Here is an 18074-nt window from a genome sequence, read left to right as displayed (position 1 = left end):
ATAACATTTAAAAGACATCTGTATGGGAATACGAATAGGAAGGGTTTAGAGGAATATGGGCCAAATGCTGGCAAATGGGACTAGATTAATTTCAGATATCTGTTTGGCATGGACGAGTTGGACTGAAGGGTCTGTTTCCATGCTGTATGTATCTCTATGACTCTAAGACTCTATCTCTTGCCTACCTTATTTATTTCTCCTGCACTCACAACAGTTGTTTACCTCCAGGTTCCTGCTTGCATTTAAAATTACAGTTTAATTTGTGGCATTTTCCTTCTGAGTTTCTTTCTCAAGTTATTGTTATAAGCTCCAAAAAAATCCAATGGGTTTCCCTCTCAACTTCCAGCTTTCTGAATAAATACGTCTCACCTTATTACAATGAAAACCCCTTCCCCTCCTCGGCACCTTCCTTTCTGGCTTGAGAGGAAGACCTCTCGGGACATTCCCAGCTATCTATTCCTTACCTTGGCTTATTGCCTTCCTTTCACTCTCTCATTTTACACCCTTTTTGATTTTATGAGGGTGATGGAAAAAAGTGTTTAGTTTTGGCAGGGGAATTGAGCTTAAGAGCCGCGAGGTTATGCTGCAGCTCTATAAAACCCTAGTTAAACCACACTTGGAATATTGTGTTCAGTTCTAGTCGTCACATTATAGGAAGGATGTGGAAGCTTTAGAGAGCGTGCAGTGGAGATTTACCAGGATGCTGCCTGGACTGGAGGGCAGGTCTTATGAGGAAAGGTTGTGAGAGCTAGGGCTTGTTTCATTGGAGCGAAGAAGGATGAGAGGTGACTGGATAGAGGTGTACAAGATGATGAGAGGCATAGATAGAGTGGATAGCCAGAGATATTTTCCCAGGGTGAAAATGACTATTATGAGGGGGCATAATTTTAAGGTGATTGGAGGAAGGTATAGGGGAGATGTCAGAGTTAAGTTCTTTACACAGAGAGTAGTGGGTGTATGGAATGTGCTGCTGGCGGTGATAGTGGAGTCAGATATATTAGGGACATTTAAGGGACTCTTGGATAGGCACATGGATGATAGTAAAATGTAGGGTATGCAGGATAGCTTGATCTTAGAGTAGGATAATAGGTTGGCACAACATCGTGGGCCGAAGGGCCTGTACTGTTCTATGTTCTAGATGGAACAATTCTGAATAATCAGCCTTCATTGCTGTCTGTCTCGCAGTTATGACCCTTCAGTCCTCAACATGGATTCTTATTACAGAAGGTAGTTGGATTTTAAATTTCACTAAGAGAATAATCTCTTTAAAAGCTTCAGCACTGGTTTCAACTTCTAATGCTCATATCCACTTGTTAAAATTACTTTGCTTCACCCTTTCAATTCAGTATAGGTTGAGTTGTAGTCTCTTCATGAAATTTGGAAACTTTTGCCTATAGACATCAGACACTAACTCCTCTGCAGCCAGCATTTTTTTCCACAGCATCATAATCCCTCGAAACATCAGACAGTGAAGCATAAATTTCTTCTGCTTTACATGTCAATTTATTTTGCATGAGCCATGTCCAGTTTTCCTTTGGTCAATTCATTTGTCTCGCTATATTTTCTCAAAGGAAAAAAAATGGTCTTTTTCCTCAAATTTCAGTACGACCCGTATTTACTTAAACATTTCCTTACTGGGCTTTGGATTATGATGATAATTCTCCCCATTAGAACCTGCATCAGCATCTGATGTTTTTTTTTAAACTGCATCTTTTTAAGTTTATATTTGTGTTCTGACTCCTTCTATTTCCCTTTGCAATTCTAATCCTAGTTTTTTTTTAACATTTTCATTCTTTTTGTTTCCATCTCCCTTTCATTATCTTTCTCTGCCAAATCTAGTTCCTTCATTTTCTCCTCCTGCTCAGACTGCTTTAAGCATACATCAGTATTGATTGATTCTAATGTTTCATGACTCTGAGTACCCAATTTCTCCTGAGTTACTGCTAAACTCAAATTCTGTGTTAGACCGTGGATTATGTCCTATTCACTGTAGCAGGCCAAACTTCCCCCAGACTTCCTACTTGCTAATTCAATTAACCCAGCTTTTGTCATTTCATTTAGCCCTGTCAGGGACGATTCTGCCACATAATCCTTCATTGTGCAATTTGTTATTTGCATTACACAAGATGGTATTCTCTTTATCATAGTCATGTATTGATATCACGCCCAGATCTTTACAGTCACCGTCTCAAAATAAGCCCAGAAAAAGACTCTAATCTCTTGCCACAATCCATCTGGGAACATGCATATTAGAACCCCACTACTTGCAGGGTCGTCACCAAAGTTAAAGATTCAAAGCCCCCAGTTTACCTGTCTGATGAACTCAGGCGAACAGAAAACACTGACTTGCTTTCTTTACTTAACAAGAGCTACTATCTATTAGCAATAAATCAATTTATTTCTAATTATTGGGATTTTTGGTCCACATCCATCGCACCCACGTACCTGTCTAAATGTTTCTTAAATGACAAAATTGTATTCGCTTCCAGCACTATCTCTGGCAGCCTGTTCCAGACACTCTGTGTGAAAAAATTGTCCCTCTAAACCCTTTTGTATCTCTCCCCTCTCATCTTAAACCTATGCCCTCTAGTTTTGGACTCCCCTACCATGGGGAAAAGCTGTTGGCTGTCTACCTTATCTATGCCTCTCATGATCTTATAGATGTCTATAAGGTCACCCCTCAATCTCTTACGCTCCAGGGGAAAAAAAGTCCCAGATTATCCAACTTCTCCTTATAACTCAAACCTTCCAGTCCAGGTAGTATCCTAGTAAATCTTTTCTGCATTCTTTCCAGTTTAATAATATCCTTTCTATAGTAGGATGATCAGAACTGCAAGCAGTTCTCCAAACATGGCCTCACTGATGTCTTGTGCAGCTGTTACAAGATATCTCAAACTCCTGGACTCAGTTTTCTAACGAATGAAAACAAGCATGTCGAAAGCCCTTTTCACTACCCTGTCTACTTGTGACTCAACTGTCAGGGAGCTATGAACCATTGATTGTGTAAGTCCTATCTTGGTTTGCTTTACCAAAATGCAACACCTTGCATTTATCTAAATTCAATTCCATCTGCCATTCCTCAGCCCACTGACCCACTTAATCAAGATCTTCCTGCATTCCCAGATAACCTTCTTCGTTATCCACCATACCTCCAATCATGGTGTCATCAGCAAACTTACTAACCTTACCTCCTAAATTGTCATCCAAATCATTTATATAAATGACAAATAATAGTGGACCCAGCACCGATCCCTGTGGCAGACCGTTGGTCACAGGCCTCCAGTCTAAAGAACAACCCTCTACTACTACCCTCTGTCTTCTACCATCAAATCATTTTTGTATCCAATTGGCTAGCTCTCCCTGGATCCCATGAGATTTAACTTTGCTCTACCTTGTCAAAGGCCTTGCTAAAGCCCATGTAGATAATGTCTACCACACTGCCCTCAGCTATTTTCTTGGTCATCCCTTCAAAAAACTCAATCAAATTCATGAGACATGATTTACCATGTACAAAGCCATGCTGGCAGTCCCAAATGAGCCCTTGCCTCTCCAGATGCCTGTGGATTCTGTCTGTTCGAATTCCCTCTAGCAAGTTACCCACCACAGATGTCAGACTCACCAGTCTTTAGTTCCCAGGTATTTCCTTGCAACCTTTCTTAAATAATGGCACGAGATTAGCCACCCTCCAATCTTCAGGTACCTCACCCATGGTTGTTGATGATAGAAATATCTCCACCAGGGGTCCTGCAATTTCCTCTTTAGCCTCCCATAAAGTTCTGGGGAACGCTTCATTAGGTCCTGGGGATTTATCTACCTTAATGCATTTTAAGACTTCCAGCATCTCCTTTTCTGTAATGCAGACTCTCTTCAAGACATCACTACTTATTTCCCCAAGTTCCGGGGAGGCGATGGCCAAGTGCTATTATTGCGGTACTGTTAATCCAGAGACCCAGATAATGTCCTGGGGACCTGGGTTCAAATCATGCCATGGCAGATGGTGGAATTTGAATGCAATAAATATCTGGAATTAAGAATCTAATGATGACCATGAATCCATTGTTGATTGTCAGGAAAACCCATCTGGTTCACTAATGCCCTTTAGGGAAGGAAACTCCCATCCTTACCTGGTCTGGCCTACATGTGACTCCAGACCCACAGCAATGTGGTTGACTCTGAACTGCCCTCTGGGCAATTAGGGATGGACAATAAATGCTGCCTGGCCAGCGACGCCCTCATCCCATGAATGAATAAAAACAATTTAGGATCTCACCCATCTCATGTAGCTCCGCATGTAGGTGACCTTGTTGATCTTTAAGCAGCCCTATTCTCTGCCTAGTTACTCTTTTGCCCTTCATATACTTGTAGAATCTCTTTGGATTCTCCTTTACCTTATCTACCACAGCCATCTCATGTCCCGTTTTAGCCCTCCTGATTTCTGTCAAGTGTACTCTGACACCCTCTATCCTTCCTCAAGGATTTCATTTGACCCCAGCTGCCTAAAACTAGAGGGCATAGGTTTAAGAGGTGAGAGGGGAAAGACATAAAGGGGACCTAAGGGGCAACTTTTTTATGCAGAGGGTGGTGCGTGTATGGAATGAACTGCCAGAGGAAGTGGTGGAGGCTGATACAATTACAACATTTACAACATCTGTGTGGGTATATGAATAGGAAGAGTTTAAAAGGATATGGGCTCAATGCTGGCAAATGGGATTAGATTTACATAGAATATCTGGTCAGCATGGACGAGCTGGACCAAAGGGTCTGTTTCCGTGATGTATAACTGTATGACTCTATGACTCACCCGTTCTGTAATTTCCTGGTTCAGAAAATAGCAAGAGGTCGGAGAGGTATTGTAACTCTTGAAGAAGTTTCAGAAGATCTTGCTAAAATTGGATAAGGCATGAGTCACACCACAGATGGAATACTGTGAATAGTTTTGGTCTGCTTATTTAATGTATGTTGGCATTGGAGGCAGTATAGAGAAAGTCCATTAGGTTGATTGTGAGTATGGAGGAATATTCCAATGATAAGAGTTTGAGTAAGTTGGACCTGCACTCATTAGAGTTTAGAAGAACCTTACTTAAACATGTAAGATTCTCAGGGGAATTGACAGAGTATATGTGGAAAGGTTGTTTTCCTTTGTGGAAAAGCCTAGGTCCAGAGAGTATCATCTCAGAATAATGAGATAGTGAGATAGATTAGCAAAATGCCCACTTAAAAAATTTGAGGAGAATTTCTTCTCTCAGCAGATAATGAAGCTGTAGAATCCTCTACTACAGAGACTGGGTTGTTATTTAAGGCTGAGATAGACAGATTTTTGATCTGTAAGGAAACTTATGGCTATGGGAAAAGGCACAAAAGTGGAGATGAGGGTTATCAGATCAACAATGATCTGTTTGAACTGTGGAACTGACTTGAAAGGTTGAATGGCCTACTTCTGCTCCTACATCTGATTTTCTTTAGATCTCCCAGCATCAAAAGTACTTTTGATGCTTTCATGTGGGAAAGGAAACCTCCTGCTGATTACTACATACCATTCTCCTTTGGCTGATGACTAGGTACTTCTCCATATTGAACAATGCATGGAGGAAGCATTGAGGATGGCAAAGGCACCAAATGTACTCGAGGTGGGGGATTTCAATCTCCACTACCAAGAGTGGCTCGGCAACAGCACTACTGATCGAACTGGTCGGGTCCTAAAGGAGAAGCTGTGAGGCTGGGTCTGTGGCAGATGGCGGGGGAAACAACAAAAGGGAAAAACATACTTGACCACATCCTCACCAATCTGCCGGGTGTAACTGAATCTGTCCATGTCAGTATCGGTAAGAGAGATCACTGCATTGTCCTTTTCGAGAATACTTTTTAAAAAAACTGTTTATATTTATATTTATAGAGCCCTGGAGTTATACAGCATGGAAGCAGATCATTTAGTCCAACATATCCATGCCAACCAGATGTCTTAAACTGATCTAGACATGTTTGCCAGCATTTGGCCCATATCCCACTAAACCCTTCCTATTCATGTACCCATCCAGATATCTTTTAAATGTTGTAATTGTACCAGCCTCCACCACCTCCTCTGGCAGCTCATTCCATACATGCACCACCCTCTGCATGAAAAAGTTGCCCCACAGGTCCCTTTTAAGTCTTTCCCCTATCATCTTAAACCTATGCCCTCTAGTTTTGGACTCTGCTACCCTGGGAAAAAGATCTTAGTTATTCATCCTATCCATACCCTTCATGATTTTATAAACCTCTATAAGGTCACACCTCAGTCTCCAACACTTCAGGGAAAAAAAAACACCAGCCTATTCAACCTCTCCCTATCGCTCAAACACTCCAAACCCTGCAACATCCTTGTAAATCTTTTCTGCACTCTTTCATGTTTAACAACATCTTTCCTATAGCAGGGAGACCAGAATTAAATGCAGTATTCTAAAAGTGGTCTAACTATTGTCCGTACAACCATAACTTGACCTTCCAAGTCATTTACTAAATGCACTCACCAATAAAGGCAAGTGTACTAAACACCATCTTCACTACCCTGTCTACCTGTGACTTCAAGGAACTATGAACCTGCACCCAAGGTCAATTTGTTCGGCAATGCTCCCCAGCACCCTACCATTAAATGTATAAGTCCTGCATTGATTTGCCTTACCAAGATGCAGCACCTCACATTTATTTAAATTAAACTCCACCTGCCATCCCTCAGCCCACTGGCCCAGTGGATCAAGATCTCACTGCATTTCCAGATAACCTCCTTCGCTGTCCACTACACCATCAATTTTGATGTCATACTGCAATCTTACTAACCATACCTCCTATACTTAAATCCAAATCATTCATATAAATGACAAAAAGCAGTGGGTCCAGCATCAATCCTTGCGGCACACCACTGGCGACAAGCCTCCAATCCAAAGAACAACCCCCCACCACCACTGAGGAAGGGTCACTGGACGCGAAACATTGGCTCTGATTTTTTTTTTGCAGAGATGCTGCCAGACCTGCTGAGTTTTTCCAGCAACTTCTGTTTTTGTTCCTCCACCACTACCATCTATCTCCTACCTCAAGCCAATTTTGTATCCAAATTGCTAGCTCTCCCGATTCCATGTGATCTAATCTTGCCATCCAGCCTACTGTGAGGAATCTTGATCTCGCATCAGTGGTGGGGAAACTATTGTAGAAATTTCTGAAGGAGTGAATTAATATCCACTTGGAAAGGCATAATAGGTTAGGGATAATCAGCATGGCTTTGTCAGAGGGAGGTCATGCGTAATAAATCTGTTAGAATTTTTTGAAAATATGATCAAGCATGTGGATGAGGGAAGTTCAGTTGCTGTAGCTTATATGGATTTGACAAAGGCCCACATGGGATACTGATTGAGAAGATTAAAGCACATGGATTTGAGGGAAACTTGGCAAAATGAATCAGAAACTGGCTTAGTAATAGGACACAAAGGGTGGTGGTAGAAGGCTGTTTGAGTAACTGGAGGCCGGTGTCCAGCAGGGTACCACAATGATCAGGACTGGGACCCTTTTTGTTTGTTATATACATAAATGATATAGATGAAAGTGGTGGAGGATTATTAAGCAAATTTTCAGACAACAGCAAGATAGGTAGAGTGGTTAATATCGAAGACGATGGTTGTAGGTTACAGCAAGATTTAGTTGGGTTGGTCAGAGGGGCAGACCAGTGGCAGATCCTGATAAGTGTGAGGTGATGCACTTTGGAAGAAGAAACAAGACGAGGGAGTATTTAATGAATGGCAGGACACTGGGTAGCTTATGGGAACAGAAGGATCTTGGGATAATTATTCACAGATCCCTGAAGTCGGCAGAACACATGAATACGATAGTTAAGAAGGCATATGGGACAGTTGCTTTCATCAGTCATGACATAGATATAAAAGCAAGGAGTTATATAGAGTGTTGGTCAGTCTATAACTGGGGTACTGTGTGCAGTTCTAGTCACCTCACTACAGGAAGGATGTGATAGCACTTAGAAGGGTTACAGAGGAAGGTCACCAGGATGTTGCCAGGGATGAAGAAATTGAGCTATAAGGACTCGATTAGGCTTATTTGCTTTCTTTAGAGCAGAAAAGATGAAGGGGGGACATGATTGAGGTATATAAGATTATGAGGGGTATAGACAGCATGAATAAAGAGCAGCTGTTCCCCTTGGTTGAGGGGTCAATTACAAGAGGGCGTAGTTTTAGTGTAAAGGGCAGGAGATTCGGAGGGAATTTGGGAAAAAACCATTTTGAGTCAGAGGGTGGTGGGAATCTGGAATGCACTGCCTTGGAAGGTAGGGGAGGTTGGAAACCTTACAAACTTTAAAAAATATTTGGATAAGCACTTCAAATATCACAACATTCAAGGATATGGGACAAGTGCGGGAAATTGGGATTGGCACGCCTTTAGTGGTAGCTATGCTGGTGCAGACTCGTTGGGCTGAAGGGCCCTTTCCACTTTGTATGAATCTATGAATGTCCCACTAAGTAATCACTGAGCTTTGAGCACCCCTGTAATAATCCTTATCTTCTTTGAATCTCAATCTGATTAATTGTTGCTGATGGTTTGGGTTTCCATTGGCACCATCTTTAACATCGTTACAAAGCCTGTGACTCCACAAAAATCCCCTGATGGTTATGGGGTGGGGGGGACAGGGGTGGAAATTACCATTGAGTCAAACCCCAGAAATAGCTGTGATGATGTGACCAGTTTCCTGTATAAATGCTACCTCAGAGAAGGTGCGAGTGAGATTCAGACAGCGCACCCACAGACACTCTCCAGCTCAGCCACAATGAAGCTGCTCCTTGTCATCGTCGCTCTCGGCCTCACCATCAGCATCTGTGCCCAGCAACTCTCAGCAGGTCAGTCTTTCATTCTTCTATCACTCTTATTCACTCTGTAGTTCATTCTTTATGGGGCTTGGTGTGTTTTGGGAATGAGTGCAATTTGTGTTTAAAGGTTGTGAAGTCTGTAATAGCTGAATTCTCATTGCTTTCTCCACTTCTCTATTCCAGCTCCCACTATTCCAATGGGTACTCTGTGCTGTGAGCGTTATATCAAAAAAGAATTGCCAAAAGCACGTATTGTGAACCACATAACAGTTCCCAGCTCTCTCTACTGTTCCCGAGCTGCTGTCATGTGAGTATTGATCATTGCTCTCTGAAAGGCTCCTTCTATCTGAGAGTCACTTCACTGTGATTGCTGTTGGAGAAATCTACTTCTTCTACATTGTAGTCTGCCCTGGGATCTGGCGTGAGCTACCGTTGACATTTGTCCTTTCCCCTTCACAGATTCCAGACTATAGCTAACCGCCTGGTGTGTGCTAATCCAGAAGATCAGTGGGTGCATAATCTAGTGACGGAGCTCACAGGGCCGATGAAAAAAGATTCATCCTGATCCTCTTCAATAACCAGAGGGGTTTGGTGATGCTAGACAACATCAGATCCTGAACATTTACAAGCTTTTGTATCAACTGCAGCTTTCTTATTTCTGCAGCTGGTGTTCTGCAGCTTTATAAATTGAACATAAAGACGGTATAAAGATTATATAGAAATTATATTGTATGCATAAAGTATTTCTTCTTGGATAATTGATGAGTTAAGGTCTGTTGATTTGTGTGGTACTCTGTTGTTCTGCAATTAGGTTCCTGTCAGTTTTCTCTATGTATATTGGTTTTCCAAATTGTCTTCCAATAAAATTAATTCTCCTTTGAACCCAGCCTTGTCAATGGTGATTTGTGAATTTTAACTTCTCCGGCCAGTCCTATCAATGGGGAGACAGGAAGCTAATGGCATGTGGGGCGTTCCTACAGTTCATGGTTTTGAGCCTGTTGCCACTTGCATCACAACTAACCTCAGTGGTGTGGAAATGATTGGAGGCAATGCTGAGGGACAGAATTAATCTGCATTTGGTGTGGCAGGGGCTAATCAAGAACAGTCAGTATGGTTTTATTAAGGGGAGGTCTGACTAACTTGATTGAATTTTTCAAAGATATGACAAGGTGGGCAGATAAGGGCAGTGCTTTTGCTGTCGTCTACTTGGACTTCAGCAAGGCTTTTGATAAGGTCCCACATGGGAGACTGATAGTGAAGGTAAGAGCCCTTGGGATCCAAGAAAATCTGATAAATTCAATCCCCAATTGGCTGAGTGGCAGGAAGCACAGGGTGATGGTTGAGGGATGTTTTTCCAACTGGAAGCTTGTGTCCAACGGTCACATAGCAATCAGGGCCCTTTGTTGTCTTACAGCAACTGTACAAGGTGCTGGTGAGACCACATCCAGAGTAATGTGAGCAGTTTTGGTCTTATTTAAGTAAAGGTGTAATTTAATCAGAGGCAGTTCAGAGAAGGTTCATGAGAATGATCCCCAATATAGGGAGATTGTTTCCTGAGCAAAAGCTAAACAGGTTGGGACTCTACTCACTGGAATTTAGAAGAATGAGAGGTGGTCGCATTGAAGCATATGGGATTCTTAAAGGGCTTGACAGGGTAAATGCTGAGAGGATGTTTCAGCCATTCAACCATTGTGTCTGCACTGGCTCTCCGAATGAGAATTAAAAGAGAGTTATAACCTCATGTCTTTTCCCTGTAATCTTACACACTATTTCTATCCAAATAATCATCTAATGCTCTCTTGAATGTCTCAGCTGAAGCTGCCTCCTCCATATTTCTAAGCAATACATTGCACATCCTAAAAAAAAGATTTTTCCTCACCTCACCCTTGTTTTGTTTGTAGATCATTTTAAATCTGTGTTCTCTCATTCTCAATCCATTATCAAGCATCAACAGCTTCTCCAAACCTACTCCCTCCTGCCCCCACAGAGTTTTGGAAGCCGCTAACAGATCTCCTCTCAGCCTTCTTCTCTCTAGCCTATCCTCACAACTGGAATTTCTCATCCAGACTCATGAACATATTATGCACTCTCTCCATTGCATTCATATCTTTCTTACATGTGGCGCCCACAACGGTACACAATACTTCAGCTGAGGTCTAACAAGCATCACCTCCCAGCTCTTGTACTCCATGCCCCTATCATAAAGTCAAGAACAGCGTCTGCTTTATTAACTGATCTCGCCACCTGTCCTGCCACCTTCAATGATCTGTGCACGTATACACCTACGTGTCTTGGATCACAGAAAGCATCTTTTCAGATTTAGTTAAATGTAGTTAAGAGGAGGCTCTTAAACAACAGCAATTTGCTTAAATATGAACATTTATTGAGTAATAATAAAAGTTGAAAAAATAAATTAACATTTATTAAGTAAACATGCGCTGTCAAATATCATCAGGGGTGGATTTATAGGATGGGCTGAAGGGCTAAACAAGTAAATAAAAAGAATGAAAAAGAGAGGAAGAAAGCACTAAGGCTCAGGCCCTTCTGCCCATCGGGGGGTCCTCAATTGACGGCTGATCTGGAGGCTGAGTTTGTTCTTGGCACCATTCACGATCCCGGTCAGAGGTGAAGTCCAATGAATTGGAGCAGAACTCTCTCTTATACAGGGTAGCAAGTCACAGAAAAACAACTACAGAAAGGGCACGCACAGGAATGTTCACAGGACTCATTCAAGGTCATGCAACTGTCGAATACCATCAACAAGTTTAGCCCTTCAGCCCATCCTATACAATCCACCCCAATGATATTTGACAGCACACGTTACAATTGCAGATGCAGATGCAAATCAGCGACAGCTGCACAAGAACATATAATAAGAGTATGTAACCTTTACTAGAAGATTAAAAATACAAAAAAAAACTAAGGGCATCAGTACAAACAATACAGCAATGGGATGTATCATCAAATCTCAGTGGCCTTTAGGGACCAACCCTTAAATATATATTCCATCCCTGTTGGACAGCTAAGGCTGTGATGGAACCAGCAAGTCATGCCATCTGATTGAGGCAAACAGAATATCATCTACTTTTGTTTTTAGTTTATCTATTTATATAATTTGCTCTAAAATTCCTTATATTCCAGATTCAAGTTGCTTAATTTGCATTTATTTTAAATTCTCTAGTTCGCTATCTACAGATCATTTCACCCAATAACAATAAAATAACATCATACATGGGCTCAAAATTTCTCCGTCTGTATCCGGCTTGAGGATACTTCTTCAATATGCTTCCCTCCTTGCCAATTGTATGAATGATTGTATCATTGAGTGGTAACTACCTCCATATGCAAGAACTCCCTTTTGAGTTAATATATACATGAGATCGAACAATACAGGGCTAATGTTCATCAAGCTTTACCTTCAACGTAGGCTTCCTGCCTATTATTTTCCCCAGGGTTCCCCATACCATAGACTCCTATACCACTCGAGTCTTAACTCAGCCTGCTTTCACATACACTAGCTGTCCTAACACCTTACAATTTCACCTACTGATTTAGTCTTATAAATGCTCCAGATGGGGTATCTGTATATCATCTGATGGGCTTTTTCACTCAGTCCACCATTACTCCTCCCAGAATCCATATTCTTTCATTTCTGTAACATTTTGACACAATAACCAATCACACGTTTTATTTTGATTGTAATTCTTTTTACATCCCTTTCACTAACACTATTTTTTATTGTTTTAAAGTCAGTTTCTCTATGGATTTTGTGTCAGTGTCTTATTTTTTAAACTATGTTTTTGTGCTCTTCCAAGCCACTAATCCTTTTGTCAAGTAGGTGTATGTCTGAGACCCATTCTTCAGTGCATACTTTTTTGTACTGTCTCATGTTTGTTATCTCCAAGGTAACATTCACTTTTGCACACTTCAGTATCCCGAAACCATGCCATGCATTCTTGACTCCCACATGATCTTATCAAATCATCTATGAGGTTTTACTTATCTCTCCATGTCTGGTCCCAATATCTAGGGTAGTAGTTTGATCACCAAATCAGTTTTCTTAGAAGGAAAGGTAAAGACACAAACATTGCCAAGAGAAAGCTATCAGTTTTGTGCTCTCATCTAAACCTCCTTTTCACTACTGTAACGTTTTAACCTGAATTACTGTTTCAACCCATTATTCTAACTTTTTGTCTTCTGTCACCAGTCTCCACCCTTAATGTTTCTTATCCAATTTTGCAACTTAACTATTATCACCATATCTAATTCTAGAGATCTGCAGAGATTTGCAGTCCATGAAACATAATCTTCAAATATTTTAAAACAGAAGTCAACCATGTCTGAGGAAGGGTCATCAGACCCAAAACATTAACTCTGATTTTTTTTTCACAGATGCTGCCAGACCTGCTGAGCTTTTCCATGAACTTCTGTTTTGGTTCGGTTTTTATTTAGTCAAACATTTCTGTTTGATTCAGGCACAACATAATTTGTTTGTTCTTTTTCTAAGATGACCCAGTTTTTTTTTAAAGTTACGTGATAACTCATTCCAGATATTTGATATATCTTGATGCAAATTTGTTCAAGTTCAATATTCTGTTTGCTCCGTCTAAGTCACTAACCTTTATCATGCATTGAGACCATGCATGTACTTTATCATTTCCCAGAATGCGTTTAAATTTTCAGGCAACTGTCCCATTTAAATGTTTTAGACTACTGGGGCATGTGAGTCTTAGTACAGTTTTGTCGTGATGTGCTTAAGAGTACCCAGGCTCAGTGGTTTCTCACTCAGTGGACATTCACTAAAAATTAATATTTCCACAGTACATCCCCAACATTGAAATGTGTTATTGATGAATGGCTTGATGGGTTGAAGGTGCCTCATCTATCGTTGTGATGCAATGTTGAAATGCTGCAATTGGGTTCAGCCTTCAGTGCCTCCAATTTCTAAACAAACAAGTTCCATCCACTCCATGTCAGGCAGAATGGGTTAATTAGTATTAATCTACAAAGGATTCAAAAATGGGATGGGGTGTAAACTACTGCATGTAATTATTTCATCCGTCTCTCCTCCTCCTTGAAGACAGGAAAAGCCCACCCGTTTGTTAAATTTGCCTTTCCTAAAGTCCTTGCACACAGGGAGTTGCATTTCAACAATTTCCCTATCATAGAGTCATCAGAAGTCATAGAGTAATACAGCATGGAAACAGGCCCTTCAGCCCAAACATGGTGCCCTCTCAGTTAGTTTCAATTGCCCGCATTTGGTCCATATTCCTCTAAAGCCTTCCCATCCATGTACCTAACCAGATGTTTTTTAAATGTTGCTATTGCACCTGCCTCATCTACTTTTTCCAGTAGCCCATTTCGTACACGCACCGCTCTATGCATGAAGAAGTTGCCCCTCAGGTCCTTCTTAAATCTTTTCCCTCTCACCTTAAACCCATGCCCTCTAGTTATCAATTCCCCATTGCTGGGATAAAGACTATATGCATTCATCCTATCTATGCCCCTCATGATTTTATACACCTCAATAAGGTCACCCCTCAATCTCCTACGTTCCAAGGAATAAAGTCCTATCCTGGCCAACCTCGCTATAACTCAGGCTCTTGACAAATAGAACAAAGAACAAAGAAAATCACAGCACAGGAATAGGCGCTTTGGCCCTCCAAGCCTGCGCCGATCCAGATCCTCTATCTAAACCTGTTGCCTATTTTCCAAGCATCTGTATCCCTCTGCTCCCTGCCCATTCATATACCTGTCTAGATACATCTTAAATGACGCTATCGTGCCCGCCTCTACAACCTCCGCTGGCAACGTGTTCCAGGCACCCATCACCCTCTGCGTAAAGATCTTCCACGCATATCTCCGTTAAACTTTTCCCCTCTCACCTTGAAATCGTGACCCCTAGTAATTGAGTCCCCCACTCTGGGAAAGAGCTTCTTGCTATCCACCCTGTCTCTACCTCTCATGATTTTCTAGACCTCAATCAGGTCCCCCATCAACCTCCGTCTTTCTAATGTAAATAATCCTAATCTACTCAACCTCTCTTCATAGCTAGTGCCCTCCATACCAGGCAACATCCTGGTGATCCACCTCTGCACCCTCTCCAAAGCATCCACATCCTTTTGGTAATGTGGCGACCAGAACTGTACGTAGTATTCCAAATGTGGTCAAACCAAAGTCCGATACAACTGGAACATGACCTGCCAACTCTTGTACTCAATACCTCGTCCAATGAATGAAAGCATGCTGTGTGCCTTCTTGACCACTCTATTGACCTGCGTTGCCACCTTCAGGGTACAATGGACCTGAACACCCAGATCTCTCTGTGCATCAATTTTCCCCAGGGCTTTTCCATTTACCGTATAGTTCGCTCTTGAACTGGATCTTCCAAAATGCATCACCTCGCATTTGCCTGGATTGAACTCCATCTGCCATTTCTCCGCCCAACTCTCCAATCTATCTATATTCTGCTGCATTCTCCGACAGTCCCCTTCACTATCTGCTACTCCACCAATCTTAGTGTCATCTGCAAACTTGCTAATCAGACTAGCTATACCTTCCTCCAGATCAAATACATGAATAGAATGGGAATAAAGGGATATGGTCCCCTGAAGGGTAGGATGTTTTAGTTGTGACAGGCAGCGTGTCGGTGCAGGCTTGGAGGGCCGAAGGCCCTGTTCCTATGCTGTAATTTTCTTTGTTCTTTGTTCAGGCATACTAGTCCTGGCAACATTCTTGTAATTCTTCTTTGCATATTTCCAGTTTAACTATGTCTTTCCTATAACAGAGTGACCAAAACTGTACACAATACTCCAAGTGCAGCCTCACAAATGACTCATACAACTGTAACATACCGTCCCAACCCCTATACTCAATGCCTCGATCAATGAAGGCCGGCATGCTAAATACCTTCTTCACCACCCTGTGACGCCGCTTTGAATGAACTATGTACTTGCACTCCGAGGTCACTCTGTTCCACAACACTCCTCAGGACCTTACCATTTACTGTACAAGTCCTACCTTGGTTTGACTTTCCTAAATGCAACACTTCACACTCACTTGTATTGAATTGCATTTGCCAATTCTCAGCCCACTTCCCCATCTGATCAAAATCCCTCTGTAATTTTTGATAACCTTTTTCACTATTAACAATACCTCCTAATTTTGTATCATACGCAACTTACTAATCATGCCTGGAAAATTCACATCCAGATCATTTATGTAAATAACAAATAACAAAGGCCCCAGCACTGATCCCTGTGGCACACCACTAGTCACAGGCCTCCAGTCTGAGAAACAACCTTCAATTATTACCCTTAGCTTCCTACAATTAGCAAATTTTGAATCCAATTGGCTAGCTCTGCCTGGATTCCATGTGACCTAACCTTCATGACTAGCCTGCTGTGCAGGACCTTGTCAAAGGCCTTATTAAACTCTATACAGACAACATCTACTGCTCTACCCTCATCCATCCTCTTGGTTACCTCTTCGAAAAACTCTGGAAGATTTGTCAGACATGGCTTCCTGTGCACAAATCCATGCTATCCCTAATCTGACCTTGACTATCCAAATATTGGTTGATCCTGTCCCTCAGAATCCTCTCAATAACTTACATATCACTGATATGAGGCTCAATGGCCTGTAGTTCCCTGGCTTGTCCTTGCTACCTTTCTTAAACAATGGAACGAAATTAGCCACCTTTCAGTTCTCCAAAACTTCACCAGTGGCTAAAGATGAAGCAAAAATCTCTGCAAGGGCCTCTGCAATTTCTTACCTAGCCTCCTGCAATGCCTGAGGATAGACTTGATCAGGGGATTTATCCACCTCAATGTGCTTTAAGGCTATAAACACCTCCTCTCCAGTAACGTGCATGTGGTCCAAAACATCCCCACTTGTTTCCCTTATTTCCTTTGGTAAACACTGAGGAGAAATATTCATTAAAAATCTCCCCATCTCCTGTGGCTCCACACATAGAGGCCATGCTGATCTTTAAGGGGACCTATTCTCTCCCTAGCCACACTTTTACTCTTAGTATAGCTATAAAATCACTTGGGATTATCTTTAACCTTATCTGACAGATTAATTCCATACCCTCTGTTTGCTCTTCTGATTTCCCCCTTAAGTGTGCTCCAACACTTTGCATTGTCTGGGGAGGTGATAGCCTAGTGGTATTATTGCTGGACTTTTAATCTGGAGACCCAGGTTCAAATCCCTGGTGATGTGAGGCAGCAGTGCTAACCACTGTACCACCCCTACAACTTAAAGCATAAATTCCTTCCTTTTATGTTCAATTCTCCTTATATTAAGAGAGCATCCCCATAACCTTCCTGATCATGCGCTGTTCTTGCATACTAACCTTTAGTGACTCATGTACCAAAACATTGAAATCCCTTTGCACTTTGGAATTCTGTAGTTGTTTTCTATTTAAGTAATACTCTGCTTCTTTATTCTTCCTACCAATAAACAACTTCACATTTCCGCACAGTATATTCCATCTGCCTTTTTTGCCCCGTTATTCACCTGTCTACATTCTTTGCAGCTTTCTAGCCCTGTTCCACAACATTCTTTCCTACCTATCTTGGTGTCATCTGCAAGCCAGCTTAAAGATGAAGGGGGCATGGTAGAGAAGTTGGGTAAACGTTACACCAAGGTTAGGTGGATTCTCCTGTCAGTAACAGGTACACCCAACGTATAGGATCACCAGAGTCACTTATGACATTTATTTAGCCAAATCTCAATGGTTTAAACTATTCCCATCACCCTCCTTGATCCCAGTACTCTTGTGAGGCATTTACCTCTGTCCAATGTCCTTTTGAAATGATTCTTCATCTCCACTTCCACCCCTTTCACGGATAGAGAGTTCCAGGTCATTACGACTCACTATTGAATAAAGTTCCTCTTCACCTTCCCCTCCATCTCCAAACCAAAACTGTGCACCTGTACTGCCCAGTTCTTGTACCATCAGCGGATGGGAAAAGTGTCTACTTGTCGATCATATCCAAACCTGTCACAATCACGTCCACCTTAATCACACTTCCCCTCAATCTCCTTCGCTCCATGGGGAATAGGCCCAGCTTCTCCAAAAAATCTTGACATAACCTGAAAACCGGTAAACAGTAGGTGGAGATAGAGCCCAAAGAGATAGAAGAACAGTTGGACAGACAAAGGAGCAGATAAAGGTCAGCCTTGGAGAATGAATGGTTAATGGGGACAGTTAGAGGCTATCAATGG

The 18074-nt window shown here is 41.8% G+C and overlaps 1 protein-coding gene across 1 annotated transcript; it reads left to right on the top strand.

Moving 5' to 3' along the window:
* Positions 1-8768: 8768 nt before the first annotated feature.
* On the top strand, positions 8769-9408 carry LOC125484947 (C-C motif chemokine 4-like). The gene is made up of 3 exons (XM_048605590.1): positions 8769-8873; positions 9027-9150; positions 9303-9408. The coding sequence occupies exons 1-3, from the start codon at positions 8804-8806 to the stop codon at positions 9406-9408; spliced, it is 300 nt and encodes a 99-aa protein (XP_048461547.1). The 5' UTR covers positions 8769-8803.
* The last annotated feature ends 8666 nt before the right edge of the window (positions 9409-18074 follow it).

Source organism: Rhincodon typus, chromosome 15, assembly GCF_021869965.1.
Source record: "Rhincodon typus isolate 14 chromosome 15, sRhiTyp1.1, whole genome shotgun sequence".
Lineage (NCBI taxonomy): Eukaryota > Metazoa > Chordata > Chondrichthyes > Orectolobiformes > Rhincodontidae > Rhincodon > Rhincodon typus.
Note: the sequence above shows the minus strand (reverse complement) of the source record. Positions and strands in the feature narration are given on the sequence as shown.

Bases quoted from the DNA above. Each gene is read 5' to 3' on its own strand.
- LOC125484947 (XM_048605590.1), top strand. From the start codon at position 8,804: ATGAAGCTGCTCCTTGTCATCGTCGCTCTCGGCCTCACCATCAGCATC. The intron at 8,874-9,026 runs GTCAGTCTTTCA...TCTCTATTCCAG, and splicing joins TGCCCAGCAACTCTCAGCAG to CTCCCACTATTCCAATGGGT. The intron at 9,151-9,302 runs GTGAGTATTGAT...TCCCCTTCACAG, and splicing joins TGTTCCCGAGCTGCTGTCAT to ATTCCAGACTATAGCTAACC.